This window comes from Trachurus trachurus, assembly GCF_905171665.1.
Source record: "Trachurus trachurus genome assembly, chromosome: 8".
Taxonomy (NCBI): domain Eukaryota; kingdom Metazoa; phylum Chordata; class Actinopteri; order Carangiformes; family Carangidae; genus Trachurus; species Trachurus trachurus.
Genome location: NC_139905.1, coordinates 20,734,387 through 20,751,805, shown reverse-complemented (window position 1 = coordinate 20,751,805; position 17,419 = coordinate 20,734,387). Strand labels below are relative to the sequence as shown.

Below are 17,419 nucleotides of genomic sequence, written 5' to 3'. Positions count from 1 at the left end.
AGTGCAGTGATGAGTGTACGGATCTCTAAACATGTTAAACTAAACAACCTTTGCAGCCACCTGTCCACACCCACATTGTAGAAGAGCAGATACAGTACATGTGGTCGGGGATACAAATGCTTAACACTTTCATTGTGAGTAAGTGAATGAATGAATAGTTCATTTGGGTCATACAATACAAATAAAAATGGATAAACAACTAACAACACATCATCATACATGATTACATTCATTCATCTCACATGATAAAATTCACTCTGTGCCCAAAAAAAGGAATAGGCTGAAGCCCAAGGTTTATTTTTGCCTATCCTATACAATCCATAAGATGATGCATATTTACAAAGCAAACTTTACAAAAATAGAATTGTCAACATACAATATTGTTTGCAACAAGAGTATAGCTGAGTTTTAGCACAGTGTCATTTTAATGTGAGAGGAAAAGACACATAACTCAAAAACTATTACAAAATCTTGTCTTTTCTCTTGGAGAAATTAAAGCAAATGAATAGTTACCATGGAAACCAATGTTAAATTAGACAATTTTGGGTTTTGCCTTATGTACAGTGACATTTTCAACAGCACTTACTTTGTGGAAGGATAGACGTATGCAGTGTTGTCAGGTGTCTGATTATGTGGCCATTTTTAGACACAAGGTAACTAGTTGCTGACAATGAAGCTGCCAAATACAAGTAGTGAAAATATTCAAAGTACAGATACAGTACCTTTAAGTGGTCAGACTAGAGTAGTTCAGTACATCTATTTACAAATGTCATGTGCCTGCAGAGTATTATTTTAACCACTATATTGTATTTTTTCAGAAAATGTACATTATCATGCATTTCAGGCTCTCATTTACAGCATACAAAGTAATAGATGTAAATCAGTATATATTTTCCCCTTACAGTTACTTTTGCATGACTCACCGGGAAATACCAATCCAAAAAGATAGCCAGAGGAATTTCAAAACATAAGTATTGTATTTCCAAATAAAGGTTTGCCAAAGTCTAAGTGAATAGTGAAAGCATGCACTCATCATTCAGGCATACACACCGTGCACAGGTCTCTAACATACACTAAATGCTGTGCTGCCATCAAGTGGAGGAGTTTGTTTTCAAGGTCTGTGACATCCAGTCAAGGCTGAGAGTGCAGATGTGACTCTTAGCTTTGATATTTATTAATCAGTGCAGTTACATGCTTTACAATAAAACTGACCTGGCCCTGTATGTTTTACTGTAATATTGATTCTTTTGTTGTCTCTTTTAATTATGATGCCGTAATTCAACTTTTCCAAATTACATCTAGAAAAAAACTGAATTCTACTTCCCCCCCCTCTAGGTCATAAATTTCACCATCATGATTCCTACTGTAACACACATCCACTGCAGTCTGACCATGCTTCCCGATGACGTTACCATCCTAGGCATAGTAAACTGATGAATGGAGAGATATTTCCTACCAGAGGGTATCCACAGTGAGCAGTTATAAAGCAAGCCGTAGTTTTCTTTCTCCACACGCAGTACACTCGAGACATTGTACCGGCCATATTGGTCCTCTACAGCCTGTGTGTCAGCAGAGTCTGTTAAGTTAACTTCACCCTGGAACCAGTGGACGGTGCCATCAGGATAAAATCCGTTAAACCAGCACATGGCGTGAGACTCATTAGTGGAGGAACCAGAATCCTCAAGGCAATCTGTAACCATAATAGGTTTGAGAAGAAAGTGAGGAAAAAACAATATGTAGATATATACGGCTATACAGTACATTAATAGGTAGCCCACCTTGTACTGTAAGAGAAGTTGAAGTATCACTAACTCCCAGGTTGGAGCGAAGTTTGCAGAGATATTTTCCTTCGTCGCGCGGCATCACGTTGATGAGAGTCAGAGAGAGACTGTACTGGGAAGTCCCTGCTGATGAGCTCTCACATACTAAAACCCCAGGCTCAATTTGGTCTTTTCCATATTGACACACAGTTTCCTTTTTTGCCAGCCAGAACAAAGTTGGAACATCCATCTGGCGCTCTGAGGTGGTGTTACATGTGAGTGTGACATTTTTTCCACACTGTGCCACCTCATGGGGTATGGACTGCAGGCCCACATCACCTCCTGAATTAGAGATAGAGACAGAGACAACTGCATAACACAGGCTGATGAATAGTTCCTGCTAATGATGGTATTTCATTAGAACAGCATGAGGAACATTTTATTTGAACACTCCAATGACATATTCTCTTTAATATAAATATTCTTTATAATATTGATAACACTGCATCCAGGAAATAGTCATATCCTCGCTGAAGTCTGACACTGACACAAGCTCAACTTTTATGTTACCAAGGCAACTGTCAGCAATATCAATGAAAGTACATACAATTACATATAAGTACATTTTCCCAGATTTGTTCATGACCTGTAGAGTCATTGCTTACCAACAAATACATTCTTAATACTAAAGGTACTTGGTACATACTGTTGGAGTGCAGCTAGATTTTAGTACCCCAGCAATAGAGCTATTCTTCTTGCATCCCTTTATTTTCCCTCAGATTCCACCATATTCCCTCAGTGGACATCCCATTTATATATTTCCCTCTAAATCTTCTATCACAAAAAAATATAAAGACTTTTTTCTATCCTCCCCAAAAAAAAGGTTAGCAAAGAGACTAAAAGTGGGCATAACTATCAGGTAAATTTGACATGTTTACTACATTTTTTAAATGGCATTTTTGGGCATATTCCATGTCACATGGACTTAGGTGGAGGCTACTAGACAGATTAATAAGGGAATAGTAGCCTTTATGACATATTGCTAAGACTTGTGCAACAAATGTCTTCAGTCATAACTAGAATCCTTTTCAAAGCAGAGAGCTGGGACGGCTCCAGAAAATTTCCCTCACTTTAACGTCCCTGTGTTGACAGGTTTCTAGCATGTATGCCCGATATTTTCCTTTTCATGCACAGAACAAAGCCTCACCTGCAATCAGCCGGACTGTTGAAGTGAACCAGATGATGGACAACCAGCCCAAAACCTGTTGTCTCCTCACACCAGAGGACAAACTCACCACTTTGACCTGCATTTAAATCACATTTTTTCACATTGCACAGACCAGATAAAAGACAAACACAGAGAGCTACTGAACATGAGGTCAGTCAACTTTGTCTATACTCACCATGTTATTATCCTGAATACACAGCTAATAGATGTGTTTCTTCTGTCTGAACTCCACTTCAACAAACCTGAGAACTTATTGAATGGAGGAACATTCAGTGAGTTACCGTCAGCATTTTAAAAGCAAGTGCAAGTATGGTGTCGGTTTTGACTTCACTCACAACAGGTGTGGACATGCCCTGGAATGACTGTGCTGAAGCACACCAAAATCGAAAGGAAAGGAAACTTTGTTTGGATATGGTCTTACTGCTTGCCCTGAGGGACAACTTGATTTATTTATCTATTCGTTTGTTTATTATTTATTTATTGATTGATTGATATATTACCACATTAGCCATTATTCTCAACTACACTTAAAATTTAAAGAGAGTCCGTAAACACATCAGAAAAGTTTTCTTGGTTAGTGTTGTTGTTTCCATCTGAATTTCTGTTGACCTCCTTTGCCCTCGACAATAAGCAGCTGCAACTCCTACGCATTAAGTTAGATTAAGTTTGAGCAATCCTTATAGTTTCACACACACACACACACACACACACACACACACACACACACACACACACACACACACACACACACACACACACACACACACACACACACACACACACACACGCTCTCCTGAAAAATGTACTTAAAGCAGAAGTAAGTGATATATTTCTGTTAATATAAGTCTTAAATAGTTATATCTTCCGACAGCAATCACTTACATAGAGTGTTTGGATCGAAACACGGGTCTCTCAGTCCCTCTGCTCTGCTCTGAGCCGAGGAGAAAACATTTATCGTATCCTACAGTTTTTATCCAATGAGGAGAGAGAACGGCATGCAGGGCTGTGTGTGCAGCCAAGGGACGCCGTGAATGTGGCGACGTAGGGACGAGGACTGTTATGGTGCGTTCAAGGAAACTCGTAGACTCGTGTTTTTCCGTCCTGTGAAGTTGTATCAGTTTGATCTGGTACGAGTTCACGGGTCGGAAGTTACGAGTGGCCGTTGTAGTGACTTTCACAGGTAAAACAGGTCGGAAAAACACGAGTGGGTTGCCTGGAACGCTACAAAGTCATAAGTTGTGACTTGAAGCTGTAATTTACGATTTCAAAAGCCTGCCTGGAACGCAGCATTAGCGAAAACGACCGGATCACTCACTTCTGCTTTAAGGCATCAAAAGTAATCGTACTCATGATGCAGAAAATATTACCTCTATGGCTGATTTATTAATATATAACATTATTAGATTGTCGGTACAGATTCATTAATGTGTGAACAGCATTTACCATTGTCCATGGTGACGGTGAGGCTGGTTTTAACTACTTTATTCGTTATATTGCTTATACATGTAGTTCAAATTTATGGATAGCCCCTTGAGATAAGCAGGCATCTTATTTCTGAGGGGGTCCAACATGAAACACAAAGCAGTCATGACAACATACTGTACATAGACGCTCTCAAATACCCATCTGCCCTAAACTGAAAAGTCTAGTGATTCCCAGTTAAAAGGCTTTCAAGATGAATAATAGAGGTCATGAGAATGTCAATGGAACATGAAGGAGAAAAACAAGTTCCTTTATGTAGGTTTCTTTTCATTTTGTGGTGTTTTCACTTTCACTTTTCACTGTGTACTTCTGTGCTATTGTTTGTGAAATATTGGCGGTTTACATGGCGAATGAATGTGGGGTGGGTAGAACTAACAGACACTCCATGCTTTTTATAAGAGAAAAAGGTCAGAAATAGCTGTCATTTTATACATTCACCATATTTATGTGAAATCCTCATCTGAAAAGTTAGAAGTAAAAAGCCTTGATCCTCACTGAAGGCCTTGGTCTTGGCCTTTTTATTAAAATGCTGAAACAGGATGTTGTAATGATCATCTACATGCATTGGGCTTCTGAAATACTCAAACGATTAGTTTCTGAAGGAAACCTAAAAGGTAGGACCTTACTTCAGGGCAGTGCTGGGAAATGCTTCAGATTGATGTCAGAGCAGCTTTAGCTAAGATGGCAATTGTGTTTGAATGCTTCATAGCAGACATTATCCGGGATCAACTGTTGTTTGTTCAGAGGGTGTTTTATCTGTCAGTGATGAGATCTTAAATCGGAAAGATTTATTTTGTTTGTTTTTTTGTGTGTGATTTTGTTTTTAGCTGTCACAGTGTGATCAGGAATGTAGCTGTAATGCAGAAAAAATACTAAGATCCTGCTGATACACTGGCTATGTTTGCATTTGTGAGTTATAATCACCAGTGGTGCCGCCAGGGGTTTCCGGTCCCATGAAAAGACATCTTATTGGGTCGCTGAAAATCTTTGATGCTGGTTTACACAAAATTATAGATTTTATTGATATTTTTGACAATCACTCTCATATTTATGAAAAGAACAGCATGACAGGTGCTTGGTAGGGAAAGCACCACACACTCTCTGAATACAGTGGAATTCACTATTTGCTGGAAGAGTGATATACAATGGTTGAAAAATGTTTCCAAAACAAATGAAGTTAGTGTACAAGTACATTGTAAATAAAATATATTTAGTGTCATTTTATTTTTGTCAGTACTATTATCATTTTATTAGGGGCCTCTCTGGGCCCCTGTCAGTCATGGGCCCCTAGAATCCTTCTCCTTATTCCCCCATTTTCAGCGCCCCAGATACTAGCATCGATCTGTCATGTCCAAGAAATCTCGTTGTGTCGATTAGTTATTGTCTTGTGTCTATCTTGTCTCGTGGCTTCATGGTTTTGTTGTTGTTGTTGTTGTTTAAAATTTCACTCTCCATCTCGTTTCAGGTGTTTTCTGCTTCTTCACCCTGATTGTTTCCACCTGTTCCCCATTAGCCTGTGTGTGTTATGAAGTCTGCATTTCCCTTTGTTCTGTGCCACTTCATCTTGTCCTGTGAATCAGAGAAGCAGTGCTACCTCCATATTCTTTGTCTTGTCAGGTTTTGTACTGTTTTGATTGTCTAGCCTTTTCTTTGTCATTATTTTTCCCTTGAAATATTATTTTTTGTTTGTTTGTTTTATTAGTTTCTTAGTTTCCTCTATTTAGTGATTTTCCCTTTGCAGTTATGACATACTGAACTTCACATTCCTTTCAGCTGTTCATGATGTCAAAGATAAATTAGATAATCTGAAACTGGCAGACAGAATACATTCATCCAGACATCCTCAAAGTGATCCAGTTTCAACAGATACAGCAGGTTAGTCCTCACCTTGAGAGCAAACTATATTTCCATTTATATCTTTGAGCGAAGAATTGTATTTTTTTTCTAAACCAAAACTTGTACATCTAAATGTCATTAGGAAAATTAATTGGAATCACATCAATAGAGAAACCCTTTTTGAATATCTGGCCAGAAAACGGTAGTGGTTCCACAGATCTACATCTGAATAGCTATTACATTAATGTATAAAAAAAAGTAATGATGCAGATGCAGGCTACACTGTTACCTAGAGCCCACCTTGTAATGAGATCACACCAGCAACCAGAACTCATGGATCAGACCAAACCCATCCTCCAACTCCGCCTTAAGAGACAGGCATGTAAACACTCGCCAAAGTACTCAAAACCACCTGTGTGGTAGTTTCTGCTTCAGTTTCCCCATAATCTTTCCACACACACACACACACACACACACACACACACACACACACACACACACACACACACACACACACACACACACACACACACACACACACACACACACACACACACACACACACGTTGTTCGTTGGAAACTCAACCTTGGCAGCTAAACTGGCAACAGGCAGAGCCAGGCAGGCCTGAAGGTAAGGTAGGTAGCCTTGACACTTACTGAGAAACAACATGAAAAAAAATACCCTGCACACGGACAGTCGATGATGGTGAGGGGCAGCTGGGAGATCAGGCAGCAAGCCAGGTGTGAGCAGAGATGAGATGTGCATAGAAGGGGAGAATGCTGAGGACACCTGGTGGACAGGTGAAGAATGACCACGTCAGGAAAAGAAAGAAAAAGCAGAAACAACTCAGGAGGATGGATGAGGGACGAAGGGCAAGGAGAGGACAGACAGACCACGATCATGACAAACAACAGGTGGAAGCAGGGGCGTTGCTAACCATTAAGCTCTACTGGGGCACAGGCACACACCACCACCACCACCACCACACTCTTACATCCTAATAATAAGCTACTTACGTAAATCGCTGAAACCCCTTAATCTACATTACAAATCAAAAATAATACCTGTAATTTTCAGGGCAAGTGATATTCCAACACAGTCTTAACTGAGTTTGCTTATTTTTTTAAAGCATTTAAAGCAGAAGTAAGAGGAATGTTTGTGTTAAAGCAGAAGTGAGTGGTCCGGTCGTTTTCGCTAATGCTGCGTTCCAGGCAGGCTTTTGAAATCGTAAATTACAGCTTCAAGTCACAACTTACGACTTTGTAGCGTTCCAGGCAACCCACTCGTGTTTTTCCGACCTGTTTTACCGGTGAAAGTCACTATAACGGCCCCTCGTAACTTCCGACCGGTGAACTCGTACCAGATCGAACTGGTACCACTTCACGGTCGGAAAAATACGAGTTTCCTTGAACGCACCATAACAGTCCTCGTCACTACGTCACCACATTCACGGCGTTCCTTGGCTGCACACACAGCCCTGCATGCCGTTCTCTCTCCTCATTGGATAAAAACTGTAGGATGCGATAAATGTTTTCTCTTCGGCTCAGAGCAGAGCAGAGTGACTGAGAGACCCATGTTTCAGTCCAAACACTCTATGTAAGTGATTGCTGTCGGAAGATATAACTATTTAAGACTTATATGAACACAAATATATCACTCACTTCTGCTTTAATATACGTAAGTCTTAAATAGATATACCTTCCGACAGCAATCACTTATATAGAGTGTTTGGGCCGAAACACGGGTCTGTCAGTCACTCTGCTCTGCTGTAAGCCGAGGAAAAAACTTTCCTTGTATCCTACAACCTTTATCCAATGAGGAGAGAGAACGGCATAAAGGGGCGGTCCTTTCTGTGTGTGCAGCCAAGGGATGCGCGTGAATGTGGTGACGTAGGGACGAGGGCGGGGACTGCTAACTCCATCGGCTGACAGGAAGTTAGCCAAAACGACCGGATCGCTTACTTCTGCTTTAAGTGTGCGCCTACATTATATCACCTTTGTACTGGGGCACAGCTCATTTATACTGGGGCTTGTGTCCCAGCCTTGTTAGTTTTCAGTGTGGGGTTATGACCAAGTATGAAGTGTGGAACACCAAAAGTCTGTAGAGGAGGGAGGGGAGACAGAAAACTGGTCTGTTCTGAAGCTCCAGGGAAAATTTTCTTTGATCTCTCAGGATCAAATCTGAACATAAGAACTATTTCAGTCTACTTGCACTGGTCTGCCAACTGAAAGAAATAAGAAAAAAAAAGTGAAACTGATTTGTATTTCCACTGCATGACACAGCACAAGGGCTGAACAAACACCAGGCAGTCTCACAAAGCTTTACGCTGCTTTTCATTTTATTTAAGTTCTTCTCAAAAGTTCTGAGCAACAGTAAGTTTGGAAAACCTGAGAATAGAAGTTCACATTCATTCAGAGTTTCCTGCTCTTTTGTACCTTCATATTTGAATTTGATACAGTATAATCCTGAAAACACTGCTGCACACAGCAAGGAGGTGTTTCATCTGTTTCCCTGTTTGCGTCTTTGAGATCAAACGCTGCAGGATGGCAGGTAAATACAGTTCAAAGAGTTCAGACATGTGTAGTAGCTGTAGATAAACCATTATCTTCCTCGCAAACCACTCTGGGGCAGAGGATCCAAACCCTCAGGGCTAACTCTCCATCTTAATTGGATATAAAGCCCCTGCTTCTCTCATCACTTGCCACCTTGCCTGTGGTGACATTAACTTGCAAACAGCGGTGTGATGCAGGGTTGCACTGAAATCTCTGCTAATGCTGCAGAAAGAAATCGTTTACTTCTCATCCAAAACCCTTGAATAGCTATGTTACACTTTAAATAAATAACAGATTTAGAAATGTGAATTTTTCATGCATTTATAGCAGGATATGTCTAACAAGAAATGCATGTGTACCTGTATTCACATAGCTATTCAAGGGTTTTGGATCCAAATTTTAACTTCCTGTGCAAGACTGGTGTGGGTTTTAAACCTCACAGCTAATATTCCAGATATTATGATCATTGACAAAAACAGTTTGAAGTAAGAACATAATGGATATGGTATCGTAAGTTTAATAATAATGATAATTAGTCAACATTCTTCTTTAAAAAAATATATGTATCTGTGCTCACAAAGAATATGTGTTTATCTATACCATTGCTGTGCATTAGGTTATTATTCAGTATCTATTTTAGTAGATAATATGAAAGTGTAAAAGGTATTTCACATATATAGCTACAGCATGTCTGCAAAGGAGGAAGAATGTGAACATGAACACCCATTTAGACCATAATGGATCTGAAGCTTGATGGAATTGTTTAAGTGAACATTTAGACCAGTGCTACACTTTCAGCACCAATATTAGAGCATCACAAGTACAGTAATGCTGCTCTCAGTTAAAATAATGGTTGTTATGGACATTCATGGTAATGTACAGCAGGGAGAGAGCTCCTCTGTGTGAAATCACTTACTTTGTGCAGCTGGTAAGAGCAAATGGCCTTGGAGAGAGGGACATAGGGAATTAAAATAATATGTTGTCCTTGGAGCATCTATGGTTAGAGTCATTTAACATCCAAAAATCAGTGTATCTCACTGTGGAGCTTGCATTTAAAAGGATGCTGTTTTTTCTATGCTGACATGTGTTGAATGATGTGGTTTGACAGCTGCCCAGAGGTATGAAAGACAGTGTCAAAGCTGTGTGCTAACAAAGACTCTGAGTTTGTCAAATTCTTTTCACTTTAGTTTTTATTGTGTCATATAGCATGTGGAGGTGTGGTCATTTGGATAAATGAGCTGTAGTAGCTTTTGAAATGTCACTGAATTACTTTGCCCTTGTAATGTGATTTTCTTCGCCACTGTGCTCCCATTTTCACATGTCCAGCCTTTAACTGGCAACTTTCACCTGGCAGGTCAGAGGTCACCGCCCCGTTACATCACTTCCTCCCACTGGGCTTTACACGTTTACATATATTTTAAACCGCTGAATTCGCTGGACTTTATGAAATATTCCAAACAGACGCAACCAGAGTTGCGGACGGCCTGCCAGGGAGTTTGCGTTTCTAGCACAGGTATGTGATCTTATCCTGTCAAACCTCATATCTACAACTCAAATCGAACATTGGTTTTGGCTCGTAGGATAAACATGGTATTTAGCGAAACTAATTGGATCTGATAGGGGGTCAAGAGTATGTCAACTGAATCCATAGCCACCGGTTACGTTTTTTCAATGCCTCGTGGTTTCTGACGGCTGAGCCAAAACGATACAAGATTGATTAATTTCTCGCCTTAGTGTGGCGCTGTTCTTGCCATATAGTAGCCTATGTGGATCAGTAGCAGAGCATTGGAGTTTGGGAGCATCTGTTCACCAACTTTCATTGTTGCATCTTTTGAGACCAAGCATATGGTACTAATATACATGTTAAAGATAGATGATTGACAGTATAAAAAAATGTCACAACATACATTTTTATATGGTTAGTCATGAACAATGACTATAGTGACATGAGAATGAAGGCAAGACAGTCAGATGACAAGGAAATACCAAGTAGCCTACAGTACATACTGTTTACTGTTTTGAAAATATGAAATCATAGATTTGGGTTATGATGTATTTTGATTTTGAAACAGGTTCCAAGAGTGGTTTATTCTTCAACAACACCGTACTATTGATATTTTCATCTGTTTCTCAGATTATCTTTGCTGAATTTTTTGAATGAAGCCAAAGTCATTGATTGACTACCTTGCATTAACTTTAGTCTCATTAAAATAATATTCCAACCACTGAAAGTTGAATTGGTTTATACCGCTCATTTTGTTTATAAATGTATGAAAGGGTGTTCTGTTGTTTCCTCCTCAAAGGTTTTAATCACCTTTCTTCTCAGTGTTTAAGTGGCTGTCTACACTGAGCATGGCAGCGTCTCCTTCTTTGAAGATGCTGTTGTTATTTGTCTTTCAGCTTATGAGTTAAGTTCGGAAAAGAAAGTAAGTTGCTGTATGTGGGCTGTGGTGCTGTGAACTGCCTCGCTGAGGCTTCAGTCCCTGAGTTTTCTCCCACATTCCTGGCAGAGAAAAGCTAGTAAAAACACTTGATGTTCCAAAATCTCAGTATGATTAGGTTTTATTTCTACTCTGATCATACAGCTACAAGCTTAATGCATTTGAATTTTTTATCCATTTTTGTAACGCACAAGCCTGCTTTTGCCGCCTCTGCTTCTCCCAAGTGTATATTTCTTTGCTCAGTGCAAATACAGGGTTTGTTATAAAGGCATTACTCCTAAGAGTTCTTTGTCCTTGGGCGTCTGCTTCTGTGGGTCCAAACCAAACAGTGGGAGGGAGAGAGAAACTGCAGAGGAAGTAGATACTCCAGAGACAAATAGACAGATGAAGAGATTAAGACATTGGGATAGTGAGGCAGTAAGTGAAATGACAAATACTAAGGACAATGCAGTTGTGGAGAGGTCAAGGTGAAGCAAGAGGGGAGCTGAAAATAAGAATAATGTGTAAAAAAAAAAGTTATTCAGGACTGCAGGTATAGGCATGAAAAGGAGGAAATAGAGAAATAATGGGAAAAAATCCCAGAGGGTGCTGGTGGGGGTGATCACAAGAGTATGGCAGCGGATTCAGCAAACAAAGACCCATACCTGAGAGTGTTTTGCTCATTTGTGCAGCCAATGCTAGATACTGCTTTCAAATAAAAGGAGCATGTTGTCAGTTTGTTTGGCGCAGACGTGTGTGTATAATCTTTTTTTCTGTCACTCAGAGCTCTTTCTGAGGATTTCTTTCACTGAGCTTTGTAATGAAGCCCTGCGGTCGTCAGATGGGGACCAGTCATGTTGTCATTTTACAAGTGAATGTGATCTGACCACTTACACATTTTTAAGTCTCTTCCCGAGCTTGTAATGTCGGCAGAGTCAGTCTCGCTGGGCTGCGGGCCAAGAGTCAATATAGCCGCAACTGGCATGAGCCAAGGCCCGGGATCGGAAGAGTGAACACAGTTGCTATGGCAACAGAGGATGCTGCCGCTTGTTTTTCGATTAAGGCAACACTGGCTGTTGCCCTGGTCAAGTCACATTTCTTTGTCTTTCTTTTCATGTATTTCTTACAACAAGATGGGGGAAAAGATCAACAGTTAAAACTACAACAGCTGTGCCATATTTCAGATAGTCAGTATAATTTCACTTCTTAAAGAATAAATAATCTAGTGGCAGAACCTTTTCCTTTCTAAAGCAAATGCACTGAGATTTCTGACTCTCTCTCCTACAACTGAGATGTATGATTTCTGCTTCATTCTGTTTGGTTTAAATAAGCAGTAGCCTGCATTTGGTGTTTGACTAGGCCTATATAAATAGAATTGATATCCTCATAACTTTTTTTTTTTATTGAGATAATACTTAATACTAATAGACCTACACCTAAGAATAAACCTGCATGTGACCTGCTATGTAATTTTCCTTTTGAAAATAAGTCAAAACGGCCAAACTCATTAACAGTGGTTTATACATGTTATACAAAAAAACATTGTTTATAAAATGGAGTGATGTTGACCTTGAATCCAGCATAGATGACTGTCTCGCACAGGTGTTGTCCGTGTTATTCTGTCTTCAGTCCGCTGGATGTCGCTGCAGAGCCTCTGTCTGCGCCTCGGAGCTGTCCGCGGTGCTGAAATCTGTCCCGACACCTCAAAGGGAACGGGCTACGACATGATGGTGTTTGAACATGGAGCCAGAGGTGAAAACTTTTCCGTGTCGGTGTCAAGACCATGTAATCTGTTAATCTGTCATTAGGTCAGATTTGCACTGTCTCACTTCTTCATGTCATGATGAATAATTCACTATGCAGTTAGTGTAGTCATGGAGATGACTACTAGAAATCTCTTTTCTCCACTAACACTGCATGGCAATATTGATTAATGGCATTAATCAATTAACCTGTTTCCAATATAGTATTAGATTGTGAGCTAATTTTTCTTTACTTTTATGACTGTCCGTTTCCCCGTAGGCTACATGGCCCGTTCTCTGGCTGCACTTCACAATAAAACAACTCTCATATTCCAATGTGGATCAATAGATGGCGCTGTCAGTAAACGCGCCACCGTTGGAGAGCTGCACATAGAGCTAATGAGAAGAGAGAGACAGTCGGTGCTCCAATCCACTCGGAAGGTTTAAGGAACGCAGCACTCCTGCCCTCGCAGTTACCTGCACAAGCGACACAATGAGAGCTGGTTAAAGGACAGACTCCAGTTTTTCCTTCTTCCTCTTCGCTCCTCTGCAGAATCGGACTCCCCGCGCCGCCGCTGCAGGGCGCACCGGCGCTGGTTCCAGCTGAAGTTGTTCACAGCTCCGCACGGGCACGAGTCGGGCTTGGAAGTTGCTCCCGCCGTGAGAGCATCATCCAGTCCCCGGGACTCTGTCAGAAAGTTATGCTTTTGACGCCGGTTGTCGCACAGACTTGCACAGTGACAAGGGGACCCGGCGCTTTCTGCGTGTGTGGAAAATGATCTCGACCGGCAACGACCTTTCCATCAGGGTGAGGAGAGGTCTTCTCACTTTCAAACCGTTCAGGTAAGAACATGCTCCCTCGATGTAATGCAAATCTCACTTAAAATGAGGACAGCAGACTCTTAGTTCCTTCCCTAATATTTGTAATTAAATATTTTTGTTATCACTGCCACATAATGACAAATTAAAAGGAAAAAGCAAAAACAAGCAAGACTGTCACTGTGTAAAGATTTCTGTAGAGCGATAGAGATTCAGTCTCCACATCAATAATGTGGTGGAACCAGGCTTCCAAGCTCAGAGCAATGCCATTAATTGAAACACAAGAAGACACAATTGTTGTACAGGCTGCAACAATTGCTTATGCAGCTGAAAGTTTCACCAGAGCAGCTGGAGAAGCAGGGAAAGCAAATCAAGCAGCTGCAAACTCATTAAAAGTTTTACGTTTGACCTGATAGGTTGCACACAAGCTCAAGGACTCATTAGCATTAAGGAATTAGTCATCACAAGGGTGGCGATGGTGTCCATGCCAGCAGAGGCAGTCAGTCTTTCAGGCGTAAGCTTCCCTGGTGTTTTACAGCTTTCTGAGTGAATGCAACCGGAGCGCATGCTCTGCCAGAGTCTCCAGACCTGATTTAACATGCCAGTGAGCAACTCAACATGCTCATACTGCACTTGAGTGGCTGACAGGGAGAGGAGGTCTCACCTTTCTCACACAACAAATCCCAGTTTGTCACCATTAGTCGGCTACCGCACCATTTTGGATAGTAATACATCACCATCACTCTGTCAGGCTCGAGCTGAGTGACTGCCGCCCCGTCTGCTGTCAGTTTTCAGCCTTTAAACATTCAAGAAAGCAGAAGTGTGACAATCTGTTCCACTCGCGAGAAGCTTGTTTCCAAACCTTTCCAAACATATTCTCTGTGTGGTGCCTGCAGTTTGTTTAAGAGCTTGAGAGCAGGAGAAATGTTTGCTGTGTTTACTGTTCTCTCCAAAGCGCAGCCATTCACCTGTAATTTAATGATTTTATTTTGGATGTTTTGCTCACTGAGCACAGCGTGATGCAGAAAAGCCGCCCATGTCATGGTTCATTTATGATGACACAGTCAAGCGGCTACACAATTCTTTTCTGTGGGTTGATTAGTACAGTATGAACTGAAAGACATTTCTCAAAGACATTTTGAGAAACATCCTGAATATTATTTTTATTTTATTATATTTCTTTTTGCTTTTAATGACAGGATAGTTGAGAGAGACAGGAAATGGGAGGGAGAGAGGGGGGAATGACACGCAGGATAGGGCCGCTCGGCGTGGGATTCAAACCGTGAGGACTATAGCCTCAATGGGCGGGTGCTCTTCCAACTGAGCTAAACACCGCCCCCTGAATATTTTTAATCAACTAACACACCCACACGTATACACCTGTGTGTCAGCCTGACCTCAGAGGTTGCCGTGATGATTTTACTTACTTGGTCTTTACTGAGTGAGATTCAGTTGAAATGTCCCTCTCAAAATCAGGCTTACAACTTAATATTAACTTACTGGAGTTACCTGTGCATGTGTGTGCCCGTGTGTGTTTCACAGAGACTTCATGCGGATGTATGGGAGAAAGTGGTCAGAAGTATCAGTGAAATAGTTGATAAACTGCAAACATATCAGAGAGGCCCCTTCTTAAAGAGATACTTCACCCAAAATCAATAATTCACTAATGTTCTACCCACCGTCATGCCAGGGAAGGGTTCGGAGAACTTTCTGAGTCATCAAAACGCTTTTGGAGTTCCAGGGGGGGTCCGACCGGCATCAGACTTTCATGGTGGCGGAGAGAGCTCACTTTCGAATCGTCCAAAACACACACTATGAAACATTCAAATACTGTACCTCCATACTGCTCGTTCGTACTGACCCAAGTGTCCTGAAGCCGCGTTATGAAAAAGTTATTGAAAAAATGTATTTTGATCTCTGTTTTAGCCTTGTTGCTGTAGTAGTAGCTCCCAGTGGCTGTGCGAGATTTGCTGCGAGATTCTTCCGTGTTTACATCATACATCCAATGGTTTACAACGATGTATGAACATCTCGCAGCAAATCTCGCACATGCGCACAAACATCAACAGAGCCACTGTTTATAACCAAATTATTATTATGAAGTTGCTTCAGTGGAAATGAGCCATTTTTGCATATTTTATTTAATTATTATTATCATTAATGTTATTGAATGATGCAATGACTGTTTGGATGAAGTTTATGTTTTAATTTAACTGTTGATGTGGTCATCCTCCCAGGAAATGATGACATAAACGAGAGCGAGTGGCAGGTGTCTCAGATGAGACGGGGGAGAGCCATAATGTTTTTTCAGACCACTCTCTTTTTTTTTTTCTATGATTAATCTTAAGTTTTAAGTTGTGGACACTGTGAACCAGACAGAAATAAAACCCTGTTCGATTCAGGAGAGATGCAGTGATTGTTTTTTATTGGAGGGCGTCAAGACTACAGCATATTCCCTGAACAAAGAACGGCGGCTGAAGCCGGTTGCTGGTTAAAGTTGGTAATCCTGTTCAGAAACACATTTTGGGTGAAACGGTCCTTCTATCCTGAGAGTAATCAATACATTATGTAAAAGGAACAAAAATAATCAGACCTCGTGGCAGCTGCAGGACTGACAAAACTCTGACCAATCCATGCATGTTTTTCTTGTTTGTTTTATTTACTTACGTAGTTGGGCTTACACATTTATGATTTGAATCTTGCGCATAGAGACACTTTAGGAGCAGATGAGACTGTGATCCAGCAGCACTGTTTATTAAAACTGTTGCTGTGTGTGTGTGTTTGTGTCGGGGCGGGACTAGATAAGCTTTTGCTTCTCCCAGCCATGTGTATTGCATTATTTAAACTAAGATGATGTGTGATGATGATTGATCTAACTGACATGCCCGAAATAAATAAATAAAAGGTTGCCAGCCACACCCTTACTATATAGGGGGCCTATAAGTTCCTGCAGTATGAACACCCTAATTATAAGATGAGTGAAGACATGATCTCCTACTTGATTGTAGGTGTTTGGTATGAAACACATAAACACACACTTGTGTGATGTGAAGTCAACTGTTTTGAATGTTTGTAATGCTGTGAAATTTTCTCTTCTACCTTCTTGTCCTTGTTTGCTTTACTCTTTTGGTTCTTTATATTATTTTCTTTCTGCCTCACAAGCTCTAACCCAGTCTCTTTCCCTGTTGTCACTTATTTATCCTCTTGTCTCTTGTCCCTCTCATGCAGGATCTTTGTGGTGGGCATCGGCTTCTTCAGCCTGTGCTTCCTAATGACCTCTCTCGGGGGCCAGTTCTCGGCCAAGCGACTCGGAGATTCCCCCTTCACCGTGCGAGCAGAAGGTAAGTCCGCAGAAGTACGTCGGCGCCGCTCGGTAGCCTGTGACTGCAGTGGCTGTGCCCTGCGCTGGTAATGAACAGGCTGGGAGCACGCAGAGAGCTCCGTGGGGCTTCCTTGATTGCCGCCAGCGGGCTGACAGACCTGCTCACTTTGCTCATCACGAGTGCGTCAGGGGGTGCTGTCGCCTGCAGATGCTCCTCTCCTCTCATCTACACCCCCATCTTTTTTTCTTTCTTTTTT

General features: G+C 41.1%; 1 protein-coding gene across 1 annotated transcript in view; it reads left to right on the top strand.

Moving 5' to 3' along the window:
- Window positions 1-13,796: 13,796 nt before the first annotated feature.
- The window catches only part of mgat5b (alpha-1,6-mannosylglycoprotein 6-beta-N-acetylglucosaminyltransferase B), a gene marked incomplete at both ends in the record, with an annotated part of 68,201 nt that continues 64,578 nt past the window's right edge, over window positions 13,797-17,419 (top strand). Inside the window, 2 exons of the mRNA XM_083976807.1 lie at window positions 13,797-13,864; window positions 17,069-17,181. Coding sequence (XP_083832933.1) covers window positions 13,797-13,864; window positions 17,069-17,181 — 181 coding nt within the window. The remainder of the gene's footprint in view (window positions 13,865-17,068; window positions 17,182-17,419) is intronic.